The sequence below is a fragment of the Varanus komodoensis genome, unplaced genomic scaffold, assembly GCF_004798865.1.
Source record: "Varanus komodoensis strain SLA01 unplaced genomic scaffold, ASM479886v1 scaffold3, whole genome shotgun sequence".
Classification (NCBI taxonomy): Eukaryota; Metazoa; Chordata; class Lepidosauria; order Squamata; family Varanidae; genus Varanus; species Varanus komodoensis.
In genome coordinates, this window is record NW_025335761.1 from 17,434,853 (window position 1) to 17,461,860 (window position 27,008).

The 27,008-nt window shown below is 42.2% G+C and overlaps 1 protein-coding gene across 7 annotated transcripts in view; it reads left to right on the plus strand.

Moving 5' to 3' along the window:
- Positions 1 to 27,008, plus strand: part of RGS6 (regulator of G protein signaling 6) — a 257,675-nt gene that overhangs the window by 171,982 nt on the left and 58,685 nt on the right. For 6 of the 7 annotated variants that reach the window (XR_006415338.1, XR_006415339.1, XM_044436436.1 and 3 more), the window contains exons 4-7: positions 11,979 to 12,029; positions 14,101 to 14,207; positions 15,756 to 15,807; positions 23,178 to 23,242. Coding sequence is in view for 5 of the 7 variants with exons in the window: in XM_044436436.1 (XP_044292371.1) it covers positions 11,979 to 12,029; positions 14,101 to 14,207; positions 15,756 to 15,807; positions 23,178 to 23,242 (275 nt within the window). In the remaining 2 variants the exon portion in view is untranslated. Of the gene's footprint in view, positions 1 to 11,978; positions 12,030 to 14,100; positions 14,208 to 15,755; positions 15,808 to 18,741; positions 18,878 to 23,177; positions 23,243 to 27,008 lie in introns of those variants that run through there. The other variant, XM_044436438.1, reaches the window with a different exon arrangement.

Here is a 27,008-nt window from a genome sequence, read left to right on the forward strand (position 1 = left end):
CCTATCAGCTTCCAATTGACTTCTGCGTATTGGTAATTTGGTTGTGTGATATGAGTTCAAATGTGTGCCTCTATGATCCAGCAGGTAAGGAGGTAAAGCATGACCTGTGTCAACGACCACAGATTCAGGATTTCAGCTGACATGAATCAATTGGTTTATTTGCCCAAAAACAATATTACATTTATATAGAAAATTATATTATACACCAATTATATTATACACCAATATGGCTTGGTATATAATATAAGTAACTGATGTTTCTTCCACCAATTTTCATTCCTTTCTCTGATCCTAATCCAGCTTTATTTAAGTTGTATTCTGCATATGGATTGAACAAATAGGGAGATAAAATACACATTTGTCTGACACCTTTGCCTATAGGAAACCATTCCGTTTCTCTTTACTCTGTCCTAACTGTAGCTACTTGACCATGAAAACCATTGTGTATCAAGACAATCAAATGCTGGGGCATGCCCATTTATTTCAGGACCATCCAGAGCTTCTCATGAAGGTCAGATTCACACAGTCAAAGACTATGTCATAGCCTATGAAACATAGACTGAACTTCTAAAATTCCTGGGTGCAGTCCACTAGCCAATGTCTATTGGCAGTATGATCTCGAGTGCCTCTTCCTTTTCAGAGTCCAACTTGAACATCAGGGATTTCTCACTCTATACAGGATAAAAATCTTTGTTGCATCACTTCACTTTTCCAGGAAATTAGAGCAATGACTACGTATATTAGAGCATTAGAAGACATATATAGCAGCATTGATTTATATAAAATGTTACAAATGATCAGGGAATGACAGAAAAAAGCAACCAGCAAAGCTCTACAAAGGGCATAAGTTCTGGGTGATTTTTACCCACCCAAACAAGCTGCCCTCACCAGGTTCAGACAACATGAGAAGCCATGCAATTGAGGGTAATAATGCAAATCCAGCTGCATGCACAGAGTGGATAACAAGCCATTGTGGCTTGTTAACTGCTCTGCGATCACACAAAGCAGGCCTATACAAATGGATTAGGAATGGCATAGGAATTTTTAGGAAGCTCCCAAAGCACTTTAGCTATTGACTGATAAAGAAATGTGATGCATGCGTGCATGTATGAATGAATGTTAAAATTAGAAATGAAATGTCATTGGCAAAGCAGTCAAAGGAAACCAAATAGCCTGGGCTGACTATTCAGATTGATTTGATCGAGCTAATAGACTTCTTGGCTATCAGGGACTATAATAAAAAAAAAATTCTATCTACTCTCAAGAAAGAGAGAATGAGAGCAAGAGTGAGGGGAGGACAGGATGGAATGGAACTACAGAGAGGAGTGGAAGAAGGTGAATAAGCATTTAGACACCTCTCCTCCTCTAAAAGTGATCCTGAAGCTTTTTTCTATTGATCAGATAAGGGATCATATCAGATTTCAAGTTTTATTCCAATTTGGTAATGAAGCACATGGGCACATATATAAATAATTCTGCCTCACAAAGCCCATAATCTTTCTGGGGAAGAGGGGGGGAGTGGAAGTCACACCATTTCTTTCCTTTGCTTTTTAAGCATCCCTGGGGGGCATCTTCTTCCAAAGTAACCCAAGTGTTTCATCAGCTCAAGCAAGACTGAGGCACCTCCAACCTGCAAGTCTGATCCAGCCAATGTAGGTTCTGCAGCAGGGGCACAAAGATTCAGGCTCCCTCCATGATCCCAGTAATCATGTGATGCTCCTTACATGTGAGCAGTTCATAAAGGGACCCCACAGAGCTTCCCTTCTAGAATTGACTGAAATCAGGTGTTCAAAGATGCGCATTAGAAAATTTAGCAGATCACAGATACCCGTCCCTCATGCATGCCAGCCAGGCAACCAGAATTCAGGCATGGCCATAGGATTTTTGTTTTTCGAAAAAGAGAACCTCTTAACAGCTTGGAGTTGAGAAACTGAGATTATAGTACTTTAAATTGTAGGTTGCAAGTTCAATTTCTGATGAGACTGAGAGGAACATGAAAGGATTTCATGTTCTTCCTTCACAGCTCTCCAATTAATGTTTCCAGTATGGTGCAGAGCTCAAGCATTTTTTTCTAGCCGTTAAGGGTTTCCAGACACTCCCAGACTTCTATCAAGGAATAAGATAAAAGAAGATTTCTTCTTCATTGGAATAGTCTGATATAATTCCATTTCTCTATTACTAAATTAAATCACATCTGAGACTTGTTTTAAGAGCAGGACAGCTCAGGGACTGATTTCTTAATTTTGCAACTTGATCTAAATTTAGTGAGAGCTTTGCTTATTTATGTGCTTTAATAAAATTTGTTATTGTTGGTACATGCTGTCCACTCACCAACTTATGGTGATTTTACGAATGAATGTCCTTCCAAATATCCTGTCCTTGGCAGCCCTCCTCATCTCTTGAAGACTCAAGGCTGTGGCTTCCTTTATGGAATTGTTCCATCTCATCGTTGGTCTTCCTCTTCTCCTTCTGTCTTTGATTTTCCCTAATATGATTGTCTTCTCCAGAGAGTTTTGCCTTCTCATGATGTGCCTGAAATACAAAAGCTTCAGTTTTGTCATTTCTTGCTTCCAGGGAATGTCCTGGTTTGATTAGATTTAGGTCCCACTTGTTTGTCTTCTTATTGGTCCAGCATATTTATTTATTATTATTTATTCATTTATTTATTTTAAAACATTTCTATGCCGCCCCATCGCAACAAAGCCTCGGGGCGGCTCACAACACATAAATACTAAAATTATACACTAAATAATACAATAATAACACTAAATATTTGCAAAGCTCTCCTCCAGCATCATGTTTGGAACATATCATTTTTTTCCCTGTCAGCTTTCTTTTCTGCACAACTTTCACGCCCATGCATAGTGATCAGTTATGCAGTACTGTGGATGATTCGGGCCTTTGTTTCCAGTGAAACATCCTTACACTTGATGATCTCGAGTTCCTTCATTGCTGCTTCTCCGAGTCTCGGTCTTCTAATTTCTTGGCTGCAGTATCTCTCTGAAATGATGATTGAGTAATAAGATTTAGCTAATTTTTATTGCTTAGCCTCCCTCCAATATTATATTCCTTTCTGTCTTGTATCAAGGACCTGGAAAGCATTGCTAGACTGCTCCAGCTTTCCCTTGACCAGGGCGTCGATAAAGATGGGGAATGCATGACTCAACAGAACTGAAAAAGACCTTTGAGTTATTGTGGATAACAGGCTAGATATGAGCCACAAATGCAGTGCAGCCACAAAAAAGGGCATGTGCAATTTTGGGATGCATGAATAGAAGAATTAATTCCAATTCAGGAGTAGTAATAGTTCCCCTATACTATTCACTAGTCAGACTTCATCTGGAATATTGTGTCCAGTTCTGGGCACCAAAATGTAAGAAAGATGCAGAAAAACTAAAAAGTGTCCATAGGGGAGCAACAAAATTGATCCAGAGTTTGAAACATTGTCCTATGAGGAGAGACTGAGAGAACTGCATATGTTCAGCCTTGAGAAGAGAAGACTGAGGGGCAACATGATATCCCTCTGTAAGTACCTCAAAGGCTGTCACAAAGAGGAAAGAGGAAGGTCAAGATCTTTTCTTGCTGATGCCAGGGTGTAGGACACGGAAAAATCAATTCAAGTTGTGACAACCCAGATTCAAGCTAGATATCAGGAAAAGCTTCCTGACTGTCAGAGCAATATGACAGTGGAACCAGCTGCCTAGAGAGGTGGTGGGCTCTCCCACACTAGAGACATTCAAAAAGAAACTGGACAGTCATCTGAGCTGGATGGTGTAAACTGGTGTCCTGCAAAAACTCTACTATTCCATGATTCTGTGAAATGCAGAAGTGCTCACTTTCCACAATGTTAAGCGAGGGTGCAATCCTATGCGTATTTAGACAAGCAAAAGGCCTATAACTCTCAGCATCTCCCACCCACCATGGGGATCATAGGGCTCTTTTATGCCTAAACATGCATAGGATTGGGCCCCAACTGTCTCTTTCAACTGCTGCTTTTATGTCTTTTATTCTTCTCCCTGACTATGTTGCAGTTTTGCTCTACTGTAGTTTAAAGTGCAACCCTATGGCCTCCCGCTATTGCTTGGGACGCCATAGGATTCTTCAGTATCCCAGTTCTAACACCCTGCCACTTAGGAGCTTGGTCACTGAAGACTGAACTCCTGCCCCCTCCATGGTTGCCATGGAAAGGCCTGTGCCAGCTTTCCCCCCTGGATGCAACAGGTTCTCAGAGAGGGCAAAAGGGATGTTGGGGGGGCAAGGAGGGGACGATGCTGGGGCTGAGGGCTTACAGCAGGTCCTATCAGTGCCCAGTCTCCTTCCCTCCCCTCTGCCTCCCCCCCCCCCAGCCCTTCATCTAGACTCCCAAGGTTGGCCATCTAAAGAAGATGCAGTGGCAGCTGCGGAGTTCACTGCCACCACCCCTCACTCCTGCCTTTGGATGTTTGGGGGTTTACCTGCATCTGCTGTGGGGGGAACAGGACTGTACCCCAAGGGACCTTTTCTGTCTAGACATGCAATGGTTATGGCCTTTTTTTCAACCAAAGCTTCAAAATAACTTTTATGGTCGTGTCTGGGCATACTGCAGTTTTGCTTAACTGTATTTTAAAGGACTGTCTTCTACCTAAACATGTCAAGGATTCCACCCTAAGCGGAGGTAATATGCATTGCCATCTAAGGAGTATCCCTCCCTTGTAAGTCATTAAAATGCCCTAAGTGCACCACTAGGCCTCACTCCCTATCTTGAGCTACACATTTGGATTCAAACATACATGTGTTTTAAAAATGCAGGAGTGACAAGAGAAGTGTGTAGAGATGCAGGGAGGTGCTGTCTATTCTCTTAATGCAGACCAAACTTTATCTAAGTTACTCATTTAATTTTCATCCCACCTTTCTATGCAACACTGGCACTCAAGGCTGCTAACACTAAACCCAGCTTAAAACCTTATTTCAATCCTAAATTAAAAATTAATTTAAAAACAAAATTAAAAGCACAAAAATAATGGAAATAAAAAATATCCAGCACCAATCAATGAGAAACCCCTTCAGAGAGCAACAGATCCATTTATATGCTAAAGGCTTACCTGAATAAAACCTCTTTGCCTGCTGGTGGAAGGATAATGGACAGAGGACCAACCTAATAAATGAGCTCTTTCTTTAAATTGATCAGATCTAGTTAGTGTAACCAGTATTACCCCTCCTGGTTGCAATGATAAAGAGGAGCAATTCCAGGAGGGCCCCTGCTGGGCCGTCAGCCCCTTAGCAGGTGCCCAACCATGTCTAACCTTGAAGCCAGCCTTGATGCTCAGGATATGTGTGCAGCTTTCTCCCAGGTGAAGCTACCCACTCACTCAGGTCACTGTTAGAGGCCCTGCCTTGTGCACCTCCCCTGTGTGATGCCGGGCCCATGCAAAAGGCCACCAAAAACAGAAGCCAGCGAAGCAAGTGTTCACTTTAGCTAGGGCACAGTTCATGTTCCTACTGATTAATCTGAGATATTGATTCATTTGCATTTTCTAAAGAAGTCCATAGCCGGTGCTAGCACCTCCTGTTCTACAAGGAAATTCTGCATGATAGAATAGCTTTGGGGCGCCCTCTAATGGTCACACACCAATTCTATGGTTGCTTTTGTAAAACTTCGATCTTCAGACCCAAAATGCAGTCGCATTGATTTTTTGATAAATTTCCCTGGATCAGCATTTGCGAAGGAAGGAAGGAAGGAAGGAAGGAAGGGGGGGGGGGGGGGGGGGGGGGGGGGGAGAGAGAGAGAGAGAGAGAGAAATCCAACTTCCCTGGGTTTTCAGTAAGTACTGCAGTTGCACAAAGAAAGTATGTAGTCAACTGGGACAAACAAAAAACTGAATAATGCATTGTTGTCTTATGGGATCATTTTGTTTTTAAAATTTCTCATTCACCTATTTTTTTCATACTGCCCTGCAATTATTTTATATATATAAAAAGAATAAAACAATTAAAATGTTTAGTAACATAATAAATGTAGCAATATAATAATAAACTAAGGGTTGAATCCTTTCTCCCCTGCAGCAGATGCTTGCAAGCCTCCAAACGCAGAATCTTACAAGCATGCGGTGCAAGGGGCAAGACGAGGCTGCAGCCGTCTCCAGCACCTCCTCCCCTCATGCCCTGCTTTTTATCGAGATGGCTATTTTCCACCATCTAGATTTAGCACCAGGGAGAGGGTAGGCAGGAGGGAAGGAAGGAGGCTGCTGTTCAGCCTGGAATTGGCACAAGTCTGTGCTTTCAGCTGATGAGGATTGTACCCCCAAAACCACAACATTATTAAAACAGCATAAAGCTCACTGGAGGATTAAACTTGCTTGTAAAATGTTCAGTGAGTTCAAAATGGGTTTGCTTGACAGCAAAAGGGCAAGAAAGTGGGTACTAGACCTCTTTGGGAAGATGTCACCAATTAGAGGGCCATATCTTCTGGGTCGCCTGTCTCACCTCAGACAATGGGGAACTTACAGAAGGCCGCTCCATTGAAGGTGTTAAGGTATAAGTAGAGACAGGATAAGATGGGATGAACATTACCTCCTTGGACAGACAAACCAGCTGTCTGGATTATTGGCTCTTATCCAGTCCAGGACCACAACCAGGTGGGAATGGTTATTATCATCATTGTATTACATGTATATTCCACCCTTGTTCCTCTTGCAAAGAAAAAGTCGCTTACAGGGTTCTGTTTTTTTCCATTCTTATCTTTGTAACAACAACACTGTAAGGTTGATTAGGCTGAGAGTCTGTGACTGGCACAAATAATAGGCTGTGTTTGACACTTGCATTGATAGGTATACTTGGTAGGGAGTCAGTCCTATCAAAGTCATTGGGACTTTTGTATAACCATGCATTGTGCATGGCTGTGACTTCAATCAGTGAGAAGGTGGGTCAGAGGAGTCTGTAAAATGTGCAGGTCCTTTGAAAATGCTCTGGTGGCACCTAGAAATCCAGGTGCCAAGGGCACCTAGAAATCTAGTCCGGTTTGGTGACCTGCTCCAGCTGAACCTGACCCATCAGCCAGAGCCCAGGCAATTTCCTGGAGCATCCAATGAGATTCTGCCATTTTCCATGTAGTGTTTTTAGTGCAGGTTATTCCATACCATTTGCTTCAACTATTATTCTAAAGCCCGGTGGAGGCGGCAGGGCACAAACAAAAGCAGAAGAGGAGTGGGGGTTTTTTCTGATTTCCCCACACATGCCTTTATTGCCCTGTACCACTTTTAGCATTGTTTTGGGGACTGTTCCCAACCTTCTAGAACAGCATGACAGTTTCAAGGGTAGAGGAGAATTAGAGAAAATGGCTACACTTCCCTTGTTCTCTAGTGCCAGTGGAACTCCACTGAATGCAAGTCTAGCTCCAGCCTATTACATCTAAATTTCCTCCAGTCTTTCAGACTTGAACTTTCCATTTTATTTTCTCTTTCCCTGACTGCCTTGCTGTTTGTCATTCTGACAGGTACTTGTCTTCTGAAAACCCTAGGTAGCATTTAGAAGGAATAGTGGGGCCAATGCATATAAGAGGAAATACTTGGAAATATAGAGCTGTTGTCTTGTCTCCACAATACATTGTTAGACAAATAGGTAACTTTGGAACATATGATGAGATTGATGGTTCTGTCAAAGTTATATAACACCACCTTTTGCTTGAGAAAAAAACAAGAAGCAGCTCTTAAGTGCTGCATCCTTATGTTTTATCACAGTAATCAATAAGCACTGTAAATGTAGAGTCTTTACTACAGATCCATTTATAGGGGGTAGCATAATGTGCAGGGAAGCAGCTGTTATGATTCTGACTTGTTTCTTACCAACTGGACTCATTAGTCCACTGGAATACTAACTTTAAGGGCAGGTTAAATACTAATATTTTATTCTTTATGATTTAATGAAAATTGATTCTTCCACTTCCTCAGTTTTGACTTGTCTGTATTTTGTGTGTTTTTATTTGTTTAAAATGAAAAGAAGAAATGAAGTTGACCTATACAGAGAATAAGGGATGAAATAGGAAAGTTTACATATATAACCTGTGCAAATTCTAAATACATATAAGCAGGATCTGCAATGAAATTTTGCTGGGCAGAATGTCCCTATTGCTTGCCCTTATCCAAGATACTCCATTCCATTTCCAACTGATTTTCCATTGTTTCCCCTCCAATAATCAGCCCCTATTACTAAAAAGCAGAGACATCACCCTGCCAACAAAAGTGTATATAGTCAAGGCTATGATTTTCCCAGTTGCAATGTATGGCAGTGAAAGTTGGACCATAAGGAAGGCTGAGTGCCAAAGGATTGAAGCCTTTGAATTGTGGTGCTGGAGGAGACTCCTGCGAGTCCCTTGGACAGCAAGGTGATCAAACTGGTCAGTCCTAGAGGAGATCAACCCTGACTGCTCTTTAGAAGGCCTGATACTGAAGATGAAACTCAAATACTTTGGCCACCTAATGAGAAGGAAGGACTCCCTGGAGAAGAGTCTAATGCTGGGAACAATTGACGGCAAAAGAAGAAGGGAACGGCAGAGAATGAGGTGGCTGGATGGAGTCACTGAAGCAGTTGGTGTGAGCTTAAGTGGACTCAGGAGGATGGTGGAGGACAGGAAGGCCTGGAGGAATGTTGTCCATGGGGTCACAATGGGTCGAACACGACTTCGCAACTAACAACAGCAACAACAACAAAGGATGCTGAGTCCTTGTTGGGCTATTTTCCCCCTTAGGTATTTTGACCCTAAGGATCATTTGAGCACTGGGATTTGCAGCTGCTTTTTCCTCAGACATATTTCATAAACTGCAAGTCTGGAAATTAAATAGTTTCCTTGGCTAAATTAGTACCCTGTGTAGCAGCAGCCTGGCCTGCCCACCTCAAAGGTTAAAGGGTGGGGTAGGCGTTTGCAGGCACTCTGCATGTGAGCAGGGGATGCAGTAGTCATGCTACAGATATACTGATATGTGGGCAGGGCCAGCTGACCTATTAAAGCTTGCTGCATCCCTGGCCGGATCCTCCTCACTCTGCATCACTCCCTCCCACTGTCCCTTTAAGAGGCAGAGTAAGGGCTTCCAGTCACATCACAAGCAATTAGAAATCCTTACACAGACTGGCTGAGCTGGTGATGGGGGCAGGGGGGTTAGGTGCTCCACACTGTGATCTGGCGAGGGTAGTTTGAGGCAGTCGCTGCCTGCGATGCCCTACATCGAACAGAAATAGTTTGCCGCGATTTGGCAGGGCTGTGCAGAGTAGAGTGATAGGCAGGAGTTTCATGAGCTCTCAGAGGCATCTTAAAAATAATGCCGGAGGGGTCATTCTTCTGAAACTAGCCACTCGGGATTGTGGAAGCTAAGGCTGGAGTGTAGGTTCCCTTCAAGGCTTCCCCTTGTCCACACAGCATCAGCTGGATTGCTCAGAGAACTGAAAGCAGTCACGTTTGTGAGAGTTGCAGACTCTCCACTGTGATCTCAGGGTCTAAACATGTCTGCCTCCTAAGATCATGTTCAGAGACCCTCCTCTGGCTGTCCCTGCCAGATATAGTGTTGCACCAAGTGGTGGCATCCTGGTGGCCTTCCACAGAGAATCAAAGGATAGGGGAATTGGAAGGGGCCAGCAGGCCATCAGGCCCAGCCCCTGCTCTGTGCAGGACTCCACCTGATACCTCATTGTGGTCTTTTCAGCATCAGGCTGATATATTTTATTGTAAGCTGTCCCAAGACACTAGTGGCGGACGGGATAGAAAAGCTTCTAATAATAAATAAATATTTGCCCAGGCTTTGAGGGCCTTCAGTTTTGTTGTTAAATGTGTTCTATTTTTGAGCTTACATTGCTCCTGGATTTTACTTGACTTCAGTTTTATTCTGCTTTAAGCTTCTAAAGGTTGTACATTCTATCATGTTACATTTTAGGCTTTTACTTTTTGTGAACCACGCAGAGAGCTTTGGCTAGAAAGTTAATACCTACTACATACATGCAATTTAAAATAATTTACCCGTTCCTCTATATCACATTGGTCTACAGGCAAGAATTAATATTTCCCGCAGTTAGAGCTTCAGCAGTAGCAGTCTGCCTGTGTACACTAATTGTGGGGGACTTGGACAGGAGAGGGTGCTGCACTCATCCCCTGCTTGTGAGATTTTGTGGGCAGCGGTTGTTTCCTGTGTGGCAGAGTACTGGACTAGAAGGACCCCTGGACAGATCCAGCAGGGCTCTTCTTGTGTTCTTCTGCAGGTGTTGGATGCTCCCTGGGCAAGACTCCCTCAATACCCACCCCCTTGGTGGATACCTTGGAAGCAGACCAGTAAGACTAATGCACTGCTTTCTGTTGTTTTCCTGCATAGTTTAGGATGTCCAAGAGCGTGCTTAGTAGGGAAAGAAAGCACTGATTCTAGAGTGGATCATGGCAAATAGGATATCCTCCAGGGGAAAATTTACCCTGCTTGTTAAGCGATAGAGATTAAGTTAGTTAAGTATATGCCCTGCTTTCCTTCATGAAGGAAGACCAGAGGTTGATGCTCTCTGAAGAATTCTATCTTGCATAAGTGCCCACGGGAACTGGGTAATTAGTCAAGCCCTGGCAGTTTGCAGAAAGTGTGCTTATTCTGCAGGTTTAGAAACCTGTCCCTGAATGAAGCAGCACCATATGATGCACCCAGTCTAGACCCTCTTCTCTTCCTGTCAGACTTCGTTGGATTAATGGCGTCTGGAGGGTGGGGAGATGCAAGGATATGCCTGTCTTCTTGATGAGTGCTGATCAGACACATGAGTATTAGCAGTGACAGTAATTAACAGGGGAAGGAAAAGCTTGTCATTATCCTGGGGGCGAGTAATCTTTTTTGGCAGGTGATAATTAATGGTCTGGCAAAGTCAGTAGACAGATAAATGTGTCAGCTTTGAGGAAAGCTCCGGAGCCTCTAAAAAAATCTTCCGCTTTCAGTTCTTCGGAGCTCCCAGGAATCCTTTGTTTTTGGCTTAAAAAAGCAACATATGTGACGGGAAGGGGGAGATGCTTCTGTAACTATTTTTGTCAAAGCTTTATCAAACTGTTTTGAAATACAGAAAAGAGTCATAGTGTGTGTGTGTTTGTTTGTTTACTGCTTTCTTTGTAAATACATTCTTTGATTGCTTTCCCAAATCATAAGTGGTACAATCCATTTTCTATGGAAGCACAAAGATACAACAGGATGTATTGCTTCATTTTGCTGGAGAAACTCACAGTGGTTAGGCAGGAAGACTGGCAGATGAGAGCACAACATTCACTGTGCACTTTTAAAAAATAAAAGGTAGTTGGGTTTGGTGTACAGGAGTTCACCTCTACCTTTGAGCTTTTCTGCAGAAGGCATTTATTGAACACTCATCATTTCCTACTTGTGCTTATTTATGGGCCTTTTTGACAATGATGTCACCATCCATTTTCACTCGTGATATTGAACAGAATGTTTGGGTATTTCTAGACCAGGGGAAAATGTGGTATTTTTTAAAGGAAGTGAAAGAAAATGCTATTTCCACTTGTGTAATTATGCTGTTCTCCCACCACAGTGCCACATAGAGGTTACATAGCAGAAAAGGAAATGTTTGTGTGTAGCACTCAGAACTCAAATCTGTGATACAGGGAAGTAGAAAACTCCTTATACTCACTCTTATGGCCTTGAACAAGTCAGTTGCCTGTCCAGTTAAGTATCAGTGGCCATTCAAATGGCCTTTCTGGGAGGCTCTGAAAGCACCCTTCGCTGTCTACAGCAAGTAGTATCCAAAGCTGTTATTTCCTCTGAAGTTACAGCTTTTCTCAGGTAAACAAATAGGAGGGTTTGAGGCAAAGGGGCTTGAGAGACAGACGATATTCTGCTTGAGTGGAGATCAGGGCCTATACTAAGAGATGGCTCAGCTGGACGGGCAGAACTTATAGCAACCTCACATTTTAGAAGCCACTAAAGCTGAAAATGTACCGTTTTTATTATGCTTCTCTTCTCTCTCTCTCTCTCTTTCAGGGGCTGACATAGTGCAATGGCTTATGAAGAATCTCAGTATTGAAGACCCAGGTGATGTGTTTATTGAATGCTGTGAACTTATCCAGGGGCTTTGTGCCATAATTTCTTAAGTTATCAAATTCACTTGGATTTTGTGCTTTGATTCGAGATTCTGGGAATGTTGCTGCTGAGAAAGATTTGGGGGAAATGACTGCAGGGTGAAATAGGTCTTGAAATGCTAGGCAACCCTAAAAGAATATTCCTTCTCTCCTTCTCTTCTGGGGTTCTCTCTGTCACACTTTAACTGGTGAGAAACCTAAGAAGGAAACGGAGATATTGACCACACATCTATTTTTTTGGTCAGCTCTTGTGTTGAGGCTGAAAACTTGAGTTGTGTTGATTATACAAGCTAAGGTAAGTTACTTATATTTTATGGCCTCAGAATATTTGCCTAAAGTTGCCTATCCTACAGCCAGCAGAAGTGTCCCGTATTCTGGGTTTGCAAACAAATGCAGAGACATTTTAGATATACAGGCAATCCCCAGGGTACAAATGAGTTCCATTCCTGAGAAAACTGAAATTTGACTTCAAATTTGTATGTAAGTTGGGTACATATAGCTGGCCATCCACAATGCCCACATATTTTTGAGGGGAAAGCTCACATACATGCACAGCTGGAAAAATTGTTTATTTATCAAATGAGTCATTTGTTTATCACATTTCTATAACCAAAACTATTTTAACAGCTATGAAAACTATAAACTACAATGTAAAATAAAGTATAGCATTTAAAATTTCAATATAAAATAGAAGTATAACTTAGCAGTGATGCTAAAATTTAAAACCCAGTAGCAGATCTCAGACCACAGAAAGTGAAAGACTAAAATGCCTGGGAAAATAGGAAGGTCTGCCTGGCAGTGGCAGAAGCACAATGAAGGCACCAAGTGGACCTCTCCAGGGAGGTCTTTCCACACCTGGACACCATAACTGTGAAGGTCCATGCTTATGGGCCATCATGGGGCTAGTGCCAGGGGTGGACACATTTGGGGACCTGAAGCCCCACATCTCAGCAGAGATGCACTGACAGGTGCTCCTTTGACTTGCTCGTCATATCGCTCATTTGCCTCCCACTCTGGCCTAGGCAACAGTGGTGGGGAGGAGAAAGTGTAGTAGATACCACTGCCTGCTTGCCCACTGGTTCTTTGCCACTCAAGCAAGCAGGTGGTAGCAGTGGCAAAAAAAAGGAGGAGCAATGCAAACTGGTGACAGTTGGGTGAGAAAACAGACTCACTAAAGGAGGCAGCCCACTGATGCTTCTCTGCACAAGGACCCTCAAAACCTGGAGCCTCCCAATTCATATGCAGACCAAATCATGTTGAAATCATCCACTGTGTCAGTGAGATTGTCACTGCTACCTGCTCTGCTGGACTCAGTGTCTGGACTTCCTTGTTGAACAACTGAAGTAATCTGGCTTGCTAGGAGATTTCTAGGGCTCTAGAAATCCAGGAGTTTTGGATGCCCTCCAGGAGTTTTGGACCTCAGCGTCCATTAACCCCAGCCAGTGGTCAGGAATGCCAGGAGATGCAGTCCAAAACTTCAGAAGGGACCCGATCAGGAAAAGCTGTTCTAGGGTATAAAGCATGTGAATATTATGAAAGTCGTTATGGATCCTCTGTCTTTATGTATCCCCTTGGATATAAAGTATCTGTAAACAATCTCAGTTGTTTACAAAGTTTGCCAACATCTTAGTTTTAATCCTGCTATAGCTTGCATTATCATGATCTTAGCATCTTTCAAATTCTGTATTCATTGCTTGGGGAGGGTTGCGGGGGGCTCCTGGGAGCAGCAGTTAAGAGAGGCAGCGTATACATTTTTAGCAACTAATTAAATAAAAATAACTGTTACTCCATTGGTAACATCAGGCTTGAAGCAGAGGAATAACGAGTGAGGCATCCTTTCTACCATCACTGGAACTGGTTGCTGCAGGAGCGCAATGTCTTCGCAACTGTTTTCTGGGGCTACCAGTAACCACACCACTGCTGATTCTCTCCTTACCCAGCAAGATCTTGCCACCCAACCTTCAAAGTCGACCATGGCTGCTGTGATGCATAATTGTTTGATGGACAATTTGTTTCATTTACAGCTGAAGCAATACACATGGGAAGTCTTATTGCAGCACAGGGATACATTTTTCCAATCTCAGATCATGTACTTACGTTGAAGGATGATGGGACTTTTTATCGTTTTCAGGTAAGACGTTTGTATAATGGATATACAGAATGGGCCAGCTTTCTCTTTGTCTAGAGAAAGAAACCTAGAATAGAGGCTACCCCTTCACATGCCATAATACTTCTAAATCCTGGCCAAACTCCTTCAGTTTAGGAATAGGGGAACATGCAGTGTTCAAAATTGTTGGAGTTCTCTGAACTCCTCTTCAAAGATCAGTTCCTTAATGTCAGTGCCCCTTTTTTCCCTATCAGGAAAATTGTACCATTTTGATTGGGAAAATGTGCATTTTAAAAAGTGTTTTTCCTGATTGAAACAGTACATTTCCTCCCATTGGTTAACACATGTGGAGGGAGGGCAAGTGATACTTGCACAATTGTACATATTCTAAAGTACACACACACAAGCATACACTTTCAGGTATGAAGAGAAGTTAGGGAAACTGCACAAACTTTCCAGTTGTTGTGTTCCTGTTCATATTTAGCGATGCAAAGAGAACATGCTCATATGAAATGAGAATAGGAACAAAATTCTAGTAAATATCTACTCCATTTTTTGACACCAGCATAGAAATGTTTGTGTTTTATTCTAAACAACCATTGTTGTTGACATTAACAGATCCATGTATCTTTTGTGGCCATTTGGGTACCATCTGAAATTCCAGTGAAGTGCTTTATTTTGATTTCCATAATTTGATTGAGATGTCTTTTTTACTGGTGTTGGTGGTGGTCAAACTGTGGATAATCCCTATGCAGTGCATGTGTTCTACTACTGTCTTACACCCTTTGCCATCTTTTGTTTATTGTCCTTTTCCTACACATTCCACCCAGTAGTTGTATTGCCACACTCATTGATGCTTGACAGTGACAAAATGTGGTATAGCAAAAAGTTGTGCTTGCTAGGTTTAGCACACACACAGCTGAAAAAATGCTCACATTCTCTTCTCCTATGCTTGGCCTTATAAGTCATCACAGTCTTCCTTCTGGAATGGCTACACCATTCTCCTCCCTCCCTCCCTCATATGGTTGAATGGGGCAGTGATGGTGGAGGTGATAATAGTAATATGGTACCCATTAATGCCCAAGTGTGAGATGATCCTCTACCATGAGAGGTGACTCTTGCCACAAAATGTTGAATGGGGAGAACCGTTCTCCATTCCTGCCTTTGTAATAGAGCACCTCTGGAAGTTGTTGCCTTTTTCAAAAGAATCGTAGTAGCTCATTTTATGTAAAAATGAAGTGATAAAAAGAATAAAAATTATCCCTCCAAGGTTAATGATCCTGAAAGCCTATCAGGTTTTCAGTTTCCTACATATCAGCAGAAAGTGCATGATTATTTTTATTATGCTTATGGCCAATCCATTATCATTTTCATTGATGATACTGATTACTGATAGGGTGCCAACCTGCACACACCGTCTGTTTAAACCATATGTCGGCTGGATCTGAGCAGCCTAACAGAGCTCTGAATTTCCACTGAACTCAAGTTTCTGGCCATCAGAATAGTATTCATGTGTATGTTAAATTCTTGGACACTTACCTCATAGTGATAAACTATAATTCTGTTTTTCAGGCTCCATACTTTTGGCCTTCAAATTGTTGGGAACCTGAAAACACAGACTATGGTGAGAATTTTGAATGGTGTCATTTTAAATGTTATGAATAATCTTAAAAGTTTGTTTGATGATTCATCTGAGAATGGTATCCTTATCTATTATATGACCTTCTGTTGTATCTTATCATTAGATGATTATGAATAGTTTAGGCTGTACATGTTTTCCCTTCTCAGAGACAGAATTGTGCAAATGGAATAGAGCTTCCCTTTGGAATGGGTGCAATGCAGCATCTCCTCGAGCAGGGGAATGATACGTCTATCAGCAAGCATGAGACAAAGTAGGGCGTTGCTGCTGGATCAATGATTACATTGACTTTAGCTTTTTCAAGACTCACAGTTAGCCACCTATAACCGTGTCTTCCAAACAGAGAACACCGGTTGGTAGATTTATGTTCACTTGGTGTAATTATGGAGCTGGAGCCCCAGCGTAGGAGGATCGGGCACATGAGAGTGTCGTTTCCAGCATTTGCAGGGACACTCGGCATGGCTATGCAGTGTTTAACACTGACTGGGCTCACGCAATCATCACTCTGGCTGAGTGCAGACAACACAACAAGCCACCTCTGGCTTAGAAGCCACCATTGTGTTGTGTGAACCAAGCCACTCTGTTCATCATTGCATTCAAACACTTTTTTCCAATCACTTTTTAAGTTAGCACTCATCCTTGCTAGTGATAAGTGCTATTCTGAACACAATTTAGTTGTCTGTTTGCTTAGAGGTAGCACACAATAATTTTACATGGAATGACAGTGTGGACATGGGGAATGGCGATGGGGGGACCACACTTACTAAGACCAGTTCACCCATGAAGCAGGGTGAAGTGTCCAAGCAAGAGGAATGGTGAATTATACTGCTTCACTCCACTTTTGCACCAGGAGATCCCACCACTGCAGCTTCTGCTGAGTGCTCTGGAGAGCCCACCAGCCTCTCTACCACCACAGCATTTGCCACAGTGACAGAATAGCTGGAGAACTCCCAAAAATAGCTGGCCATTCTCCTTCCCTTGTTCCCCACACAGGGAAGAAGCAGCTGTGTTGCTGTCTTGTGAAATCTCACCCAGGTCTCCCAAGACGTCTGCAAGTCCTCCCAGGGCAACCTGGAGAGGTTTCATGGGACCCACAGGTGGTCTTGCAAGAGCTCCCACAGGAGCCCTGCAGCCACATCTTCCAGTGGCATGACTGCATGGAGCCATTGTGGTAGCAGTGGCAAAGGTGAAGGTAAGGAGGAGTGTGCCAGAGCATCTTCTCTCTCACTGCAGGCAGAGCAAGACCTTGCGCATCAGCCCTGCTTGCTGGCCCTCCCTTTTGATCTCCATGCATTTACACACAGCTCAGAACAAAGCCTAAAGCCTACAAACATACAACTTAGATATGCACAGGTAAACTCGCTGCACCCACTTGGGAATGCTGCATTTTGACAGGTCCTCAGTCTCACATGTGACGTCTATGTTATATGAAGGCGTTCTCACAGGAACACCTAGGCAGATGGCACATTTAGTCCACCCGCTGCATTCATTTTGTACCGAATTGTGCAAAAAGAACCTTAGTGCACAGCACACTGTGAAAATTGAACAGCACAATTATTTCAGTGACCAGCACAATCATTTCAGCAGCACAGAACTGTCTAAAACCAGCAAAGTAGAAAGAAGCCTAATAAAGACCAGGGTCGATTGGGCTGCAGTTACATTTGTCTAAAGCAGTAGTTATGGATGTGGCCCCTCACCATAAAGCCTGCATAATCCATTTAACAGTGTGTATATTACTTCTGTGCAAAGGTCAGGCTTTGATCTGTGAATGAATTTGGTCTGCTGTACAATAAAGAATATAGCCTGGCTACTACTATATGTCTGGTTGATCAATAAGCTGTTATCTATCCAAAATAAGCAATCCTTTAATGATATTAGATGAAAATGGCATTTCATTGATGCATAGTACACAGACACCCAAGGAGCAGTGATAAGTTTATATTAGAAACTGGTCCCTGCCGTTGGGGAAGAAATAACAGTGGTTTATGAGCTAATAAAGCAGAGTAGTCTGTATTAAAATGTCTGAAGAGCTGAGTATGGATGCTTAAAGGGAGTATGTCAGCACTGTTATCTTTCGCTGTCTCTATGCATTATTGCTGTCTATTCCACAGCTCTCCTGCTCTTACACTGAAATGATAAAATCAATTGTTCCATTCAGCCTAGACTGTGGCAAAGGAAATGAATATACCTGTACTCATAAAATGAGGGCTTTTGGAAGTGTTTCTTCCACAGGGTGACCAAAAGCAATTTATGACCACATGCAAGAAGTCATTTTCCCCCTCACCAGGCAGCATTTATACACATGAGTTTGGGATCTGCAGTCACGGATAGAATGGAAGGCCCATAATTGCAGCTGTCATATAATGGTCATCCTTTAATAATCTCTTATTTAGCCATTATTAAGTTGACCTTGTCAATAAGAAAACTAATGGTAATTTGCTCCTGCTTTGCCTAACTCATAAACAAGTAATACTGCTGCTCTTCATTTCTTTTTTAAATTTAGAACATAATGCAACCAAGTAAACACTTCCAGTCCCTATTCATTTCAATGAGATATCTTTAAACAAGTGCTTAACACTTATGGAAAAAATATAATTTGTAACAGTGTATTCCTATACATGTCTGTAGAGAGTTCAATGAAACATACTTCCAGGTAAGTATGTATGAGATTGCTGCCTAAGTGCTTCATATTGGCTGGATTGTACCTTTATTATTTCAATTACATTTTGTTGTTTTCCCCCCATAAATACCTCAGGGCAGCTCACGGTTTTAAAAAAAAATCAACAGATACTAAAATACAATAACTGCATGAAATTACATGAGATGCATACCAGCACATTAAGCAGATTGTAGAAGAAAATCACCAACAGTAACACCAGCTAAGAAAATAAAACGCCTTTTTCATTTTTTTCCAAAAGCCATGAAAGCTGGGCTTGGTGAACCCCTCTGGAGAGGTGTTTCTACAAGGGTAGCTCCACCACAGAGAAGACCTTGTTATATAATATTGCAACTGATGGTAGAAGCAGAATCTCTTGCAAGGCCTCTCCGGATTACTGTAAGCAGATGTTATTGGAGTGGCATTTTCCATGGGTTCCAGGACCCCAACCACTGAGATAATAAGCATTAAGTAGCAAGTTTCACACACTCAGTTATATTTTTTTCAGCAGTCCGAAATCAAACGCTTCACATGGGTTCCCTCCTCCGGTCTTCCCCCCAGCTGGGTGAACGTTGGTTGTTTTGTGGCGCTAATGCAGATCAGCCCAGAATAAGACGTTATTCATCCATGATTTATTGTGAATTTTGGGCCAACCTGATGTGTACAACCTCAGTAGGCAACAGAGTTCATCTCACCCAGCTATGCCTGCCACGGTATGTGGTATGCACCAGCTGTGCTCACCTTGATACTCCATACTGCAGCGTGTACCCAAAAGTCTTCTGGCTCTCTCCAGGCTTCCCGTCCACCAATTTGGGTGGCTTGTGTCTGGTCTTGGGGCCCAGGAAAGGAGAGATTCTGTTCACTTATTACATATATTTATACCCCATCCTATCACTTCAAGCTCTCAGGACGGCTTACAAGGTATGTAAAAATACAATAGATATAAAACTACTATATAAAACATTAATTATTAAAACAATATAAAACACATTACTATAAAAATGTGACTGTGAAAAGGGGGGGTAAAATAAAATATTTTATAAAAACTTACCTCCCTCACCAGCAGTCTCCCTGCCTGAGCTGACACAAGTTGGGTGTTGGGCTTCACAATGAGGACTTGCAGGATCATATTAATATTATCTGAAACATTTCAGTCCTGACTATCTGTTCGTTAGTAATCAGTGCAGCTTATGGAGAATGAAATGACTGTAAGTAAATTCAGAGTACGAATGCCAACAACAGAACTGTAGAAACCAGATTAAAAGAGTAGCGGTAGTTCAATAAGACAGTCAGTCTTTAAAAACACAGGAAAGGCTTAACATGAACAGTAAAAGAGCAGGCATCAGAGGAAAGTCTCGGAGAAGGGAGCTGCACCAAAAAGGCCCTTTCCATATTTACTACCCAACTAACTGGAGCAGAGCTTCAGACAACCACCTTAAAGAATGGAAGGCGAGGGACACAGAATGGTGCTTGCTTTGGATCGTGCAGCAAGTTTGCGGCTGAAGACTGCTCCCAACAGAATCTGTAGAAATATGTAGTTAAGGATTTGTGGGTGATGATGGGAGAGATCCTATAAAGTTTGGCAAAGAACTGGATTTAAATACTGGGTTTTTGTTGTGAGGACAATTGTTTATGCTCGTTTGAGGCCTGCAGCTGAAATAAATGTGACTGCGGGGTGGGTCTTGCTTCCCCTGGGGCTCATTTTCATTGACTCACAAAATCTGTCATGCATAATTAGCATCAATGCCTGCCTCTCAGTTGTGCAGACTCATTGCAATTCTGCTACAGGCTGAATAAAGCCTGGACAATAGGGCATATATCCAACTGCCACCAAAGGAAAATTGGCATTTCCATCACTCTCTTAGCCAAGAAGAACTGAATTTCTGAATGTTGCTAAGAACCACTGTGAGGCAGAAGCTGCCTGATAAAAGGGCCTTCACATTTTGAGAGTATCCTAGTATAGCACCATTTGGGCAGCAATTCTATCCTATACTTACTCCTTACCTGGGAGTAATCCTCACTGAAATCCTTAGGGCTTACTTCTGAGTAGATATGTAGAGGATTCCACTTTTAAATTTGCTTTCATTTTGTGCTTGCCACTGAAATGTTTTACTCGAATAGTGTAAAGATTAAACTTTTTTCAAGTGAAATATCTGTATTCATTTGAAAAAATATTTATTTATTGAAAATATTTTAACCTGACCTTCATCCTGAGATGCTAGAGTGGTAAACAAACACAACCAAAACATCACACACATATAATCTAATGAAAACATTACAGTAAAAGCATCACAGTAAAACCCAATGAGAGTTTAACAAAGTAGAGCAAACTAAGGTCAAACCAACATCACACTTCAAACTGTCTGGGCAAATATGTACGTTCTGATCTGGTGCTGAAATGATAGCTGCTTTGGCAACAGTTGGGTTCCAGAGTGATGGCCACAGAGAAAGCATCTGCCTCGTTTCTGCACATTAAGCTTCTCCTGGCAAAGGAGTCCAGAGAACTGGCTCCTCTGTGGAACTTAAGACATAAGCAAGTAGTAAAAGATTTTCCTTCAGGTGTTTGGATCACAAGCCTTTCAGGTTTTAAAGGCAGGCACCCCTACTTTGAATTAGGCTTGGAAGTGAACAGGCATACATTATGGACCTGAAGTACAGTATTACACATCAGTATCTCAGTCTTCTGTGCACCAAAGAACCAAATTGTGCCAGGAACTGAGGAAGGACACTGTGATCATTAGTGCACAGCTTGGGCATGAATGACCAAGTTTTAGGATTTGTTTCTGACATGGACTATTAGATTCCCTAAGCACATTCGTCAAAGGAGATCAGGGACCTACAGCCACAGATGTTTTATTGTTGGATAATAAGATAAATATTCATTCTAGGCTATACAAAGTGCCCCCGCCATATTCTCTTTCCACATAGCACTTTAATTTACCTATAGCTGGGGTCCTCAAACTTTTTCTAAAGGGAGCTAGTTGACAGGTGCCAGTAGTGGGGGAAAACAGGCCGGTGTGGGGATGGGGGGCGCACACACACACGTGCACGTGAGGCGAGGCGGGGATGGGGGGCGCTCGGGGCAAGGCGTCAACTTGCTCACGAGGAGATTGTTTCTCCAAGCGAGGTCCAAAATGACCTCCTCGCGAGTAAGCCACGAGCCCACATGAGCCTGCATGTGCACCCGCTGAGTGCAAAACCTGTGGGGTGGGCCAGTTAAATGGGCATGGCAGGCCGGATCCAGCCCATGGGCCTTAGTTTGAGGACCCATGACCTATTGTACCTCAACATTGATTCATTCATGAAGTTGCAGGAAACAGCACTCTATTGTACAAAGGCCGTTCTGGGTACAGCAAAAATATTTTCCACAGAGATCTTAGTTAATGAATAAATAAACAAAGAATACACGAATAAAATATGTTATTTTAATTAAGCCTTCTTCATGAAAATCCAGGTCCACTGTTTGTATTTAGATGGGGCATGCACTGCAAAATGCACATTTAGAAAACAAAATGTATTTTCTTATATCAGATATCTGAAATAGAATTACTCAGGTTTGTGATGGAATGATCAGTTTGTTTCCATCTTTCCTGGTTGAGGTCCAAAAGATAGTTGATATTTGATGCTCGGGAACAACATTTCTAAGGGTGAAATACTAGGTGTGCTTAATTAGGGGAAAGGACCCTATATCTCAGCATTCCAAAGGCTAGCATATGAGAGTTATGGAATGTTTTTCTCTTTAAACTTGTATAGCATTCTATGTAATATTCTGTCTTCTGGACCTGGTGACATGCACCTACCAATATAGTGGCCTGATGCAAAATAAAGGGGCAGAACTGCTGCATGACAAGCTGGACCTGTTGAAATTCTTTTCTCTAAATAATTCCCCCCTTTCTCATTCGGCTACCCAACCAACTAATTCTAAATTTTGTCCAAGTTTTTAAAAAGAAGTTATCATTTGATATCAACTCCCACCCACCTGCTTATCTAGAGTGTTTTACAGTTCTGAGAGATTTTAGTTCAGACCAGGAAGCAAGATCTTCAAAGAGCATGTGCTTCTTTTTAATTATGTTTTACAAGATCCATCCAGGCAGTAAACATTGCTCTGGCCAGCAATTTCCCTGCTGCATATTCTTTCCATAATGGAAATACATAGCCCCAGAGTGTATCCACAGAAGTATCTCTGAATGAGAGCACAAACATTCCTCCATGCAACATATTCTGAGATTTGCCTGAGTTGGGTTTGCATGTAACAAGACACCTGGGCCTGGCCAGCCCCAAAGAAATAATTTCCCTTCCACCTCCAGCCCCAGCCTTGCCCCATGATTGAATAAACTGAAAAGGTGATTTTGGAGTTGTGAAAATTGCCTGCTGCAGTACGTGGGTTACATGTTATGCTGTCTGTAAAGATACACCCCTGGCAGTCGAGCAGTATGGAAGGCAGAATCATATTGAGCAAATGTCTGTGTTCGTTAAGTGTCCCTAAAGCAGCAGCTTCAGTCACACGGTTATTAAAAAATGTATGGTAAAAGTCACTTCAGAAATAGATCACTTGGGCTTTGTTGTTATGATTCCTAGCCTCTAAATTTACTCCTGTTGTGGCTGAACAGTATATACATAGTAAATCCTTCAGAGTGGTTTTTCCCTGTAACAATGACCATTTCCTTAACTGTGTGTTTTGTCATTTTTCTCTCTATAGCCATTTATCTTTGCAAGAGGACCATGCAGAACAAAGCTAGGCTGGAGCTAGCAGATTATGAAGCCGTAGGTATACTCATTTTGCAGCTCCAAAGTGCAATGCTGTCCTTTAAATGGTGTTTCCTTATTTGTGCTTTTTAAAAAAGTGTCTGTTTTGAAACTTGGAACTGGGCAATCTTGGTTCATGTTCAACTTCTAAAAGGAATGTCAGTGAAGTTACTTTTTTTCTTTAAAAGTATGCCTATGCTAGGATAAATATCAGAATGAAAAGGCAAGATCCAACTAGAGAGGCACCTTAAGGGTTCTGGCTTGTTTGTTTTTTCTTTTAACTGAATATTCATTCAGAAGAGCCCAGGTCCAGGTTGGTTTCTTCAAAAGCCATCTCTGAAATTCAGAATAGATTCTGTGCATAGCCTCCTTTGGGTAAATGTTGGCTTTTACCTATCAATGATGAAAACTGGGTAATTTTTAAGGTACTTTGACTTCCTTGAGATTTCTCTGTAAATGTCAGTGTTGATGGCATTAGATATTTAGTGTGAGGCATTTGCTCATGTATCTTGGTAAATATCAGCATTTTCCTTCATTGGTGTATATTTCCACATATGGGTTGTGGGCCTGCCCAGAGTCAGTTCCAGAAGCATTCTAGGATTGTTACTAGGGAGCTGGTGTTCTTGTTACCTTCCTTTTGAGAGAATATGTTTAATAAACTAGGCATGCCTTGAGAGGCACAAAAAATGGCTCCCTGCTCAGTTCTATTCTGCTGCAACAGTTCAGGCAAATTTCTCTTCAGTGAGCACTCCGGCTATTTTTCCTCTTGGTTATATAGGGAGCCTTCCCCTTTCCATCATCAAATTCTTGCTAGTGGGACCACAGTCCGTTTTTTCCCTCCACTGGTATCTTGTTTATGCTGCAACAGGTCTCATTCCAAAAGTAGTTTGTCTGAGTAGGGGGCATTGAAATGTCATCCACTTTGGTTGGCCACAACTGATATGTGGTATACCTACTTATTTAAGTGCCACTTAGCATATCTGAAGCTACTTCAAAGCAGTTTACAGAATCAAAGAGTAAAATACGATAACTGCAAATACCGAGTAGCACAAGGTTCAGGGAAGGCTTGGATAAAGAGATGCCTCTGTAAGAGGCACATCCCATGCCAAAGCTAGACTCTTCCATATACCGGGGTGGGGGGCATTCTGCAAGGTTGGTGCCCCCATGACTTGGTCTCCTTGAGGTACAGTGCTGCCCGTATGCCAGATATATGTGAACCAAGACAGGCATAACTGCAGAACCAGGTTTCAGTGCCACGGAGGCAGGCAGTGGCAATTGCTACTTCTGACTATCAGCCCCTATAACTAGGAGCTCTGATCAGTCTAGCTCTGGGCTGGAGTGATGCAAAAGAGCCTTGCTTGGACTTATCCCCATCCATGCCCTCCCATCAAGCCCACAGCGCAAAACATAATATTCTTCAGTACCTATGCAAGGATCCAGACTTGTTTAGATTGAAATTAGAAATGGGCTCCCTCTGCCCCTGTGGATCCCTGACAGAAGCCCAAGAAAGAAGAAATCCACACTGAGTGTACACCATGATCCTCTTCTCCACTTTCTCTGTTTCTCCCATCTGGTTGTCTCATCAGTGGGCTTAACCTTGGTTCCCACTTACCATTTGTGGGTGTCTGGCTGGCTGCTGGTGCACTCATAAAGGCTTTTGATCTGATCCATTAGGAATCATAACTGAACTTCTTGCTAGGTTGTTATAACCAGGTTATCTTCATGGCTGGGAGAAAGATCATCCATACTTAACACACAACAGCTCACAGACACACAACATGCAAGGGTTTTCCTATTTACTTGCTTGGGTAGGGGGGAAATGACAGTGCTGAAAGAGCCACATCTGGAAGCATATACAAAAAACAAGTAATACAACTCTTACAATGGTAGGACATCCGGGTTCTTCCAATCTTTCAGTGCCTGTTAGCTGCACTAGAAATTTATTCTAACATAGCTTGGCAGTTGAATGCAGGACTAATTCTAATCACCAACCAAGGCATAAAAAAATCGTCACACACTCTTTTATAATTTTCCAGGGCTTTCATTCACACACATTTCCACCTTCATTATTTATAAACCCAGTTATACATTTACGCATACTATCAGCTAGTCAATTGTGTGAGGTACAAAGGTTCTTTATGAATCAACAAAACGTCTATTCAGCACCAGCAGTCATGCTTGAGTGTACATGCAGAGAAGGCATGGTACTAAATACAGTACCCCCAAGCCTTTTGAAAGTGATAATCATCAGACAATGCCAGACAATTAGATCATCTTTCATTTTCTTCATGCAAATAACTCACGTGATGAGTGACCATATCAACACTTGCCCCGTTAATGAAAGAGAAGGGTGGCACATGGGTTTAATAGAAGCTTCTGTTAAAAGGAAAAATGCTATTTTTTAAAGGGGGATTGTGCTTTGTGTGGTTCCACACAAAACACTGAATGTGTTATTGAATAATCTATTCTTCTATTTCTGCATTTCTTTCCCTATCACTATGGGTCTGATCACAGGGTAGCCCATTATGATCTTTTTTCCATTACATGCAAAATTTCAGGATATTTATGAGTCTGCCGAAGTTTTCTTCCTGAGCCCCAGTATGCAATGTGATCTTCTTTCCGCATATCTGCCTTTCATCCTTCCCTCCTGTCACCTCTTCTCCACTGGTATTTCTGGGTGCTTCCAGATGAGATACCTATCCTGTAATTGCCTTCACTCATTCATAGAATTTTATCGGGGCTTCAGGCACTGGCCTTGTCAACTTTTATAAACCTTTCTGTGTATTCCTACTTTTTCTTTCATCTGTTTTGAAAAAAATCCGTTAAAAGAGGAAAGACAGAGCAGCTGTGCAATGTACTCTGATGGGTAACCCAAGAGCCCTACATGTAGAAGCATCCTTTTGTCAGCCAGTAATTTAACAATAGCAACAAAAAAGGCAAATAACAAATGGCTGACATTGTTCTAAGCACTTTTCTCATAGCTTGAGTATTTCTCACCTATGAGTATGAGTTGGTGGCCTTTGACCAAGTCTTTGTGCAAGTTTGCTGGCCACTTTTACAGTTTTATGCTAGAATACCCGATCTGAGGCAGCACAGATGTATGTGATTACATTTCGTACAGACTACCTGGAGGTATGACTCAGTTTACATCTGCCTCTGGGTTGTAGACATCAGGGTTCCATCAAAAAGCAATATATCCCACAAGCCTGAAGCTGCCGCACCCCTGTTGAAAAGGCCTTTAGCCTGCACAGTCTGGCTCATGAGAGATTTATCTAAACTTACTAATCAGTCTACTATGGTACCTAGCTCATGACATTTGCTCATACAGGCCAACTTACCATTTAGGACACAAAAGGGAACTCTGTTAAATTAATCTGAATTGCTTCAGTTGGGCAAGAACTTTATTAGGAGTGACCAAAATTGGTTAAGAGGTATCCCTCTTGTGGCATAGTTCAATTCAACAATTATTGAAATAAGTAAGGAATACCGAAGAATTGAGGCCTTTGAATTGTGGTGCTGGCGGAGACTCCTGCGAGGCCCTTGTACAGCAAGGTGATCAAACCAGTCAGTCCTGGAGGAGATCAACCCTGACTACTCTTTAGAAGGCCAGATACTGAAAATGAAACTCAAATACTTTGGCCACCTAATGAGAAGGAAGGAGTCCCTGGAGAAGAGCCTAATGCTGGGAACAATAGATGGCAAAAGAAGAAGGGACGGCAGAGGATGAGGTGGCTGGATGGAGTCCACTTAAGCTCACACCAACTGCTTCAGTGACTCCATCCAG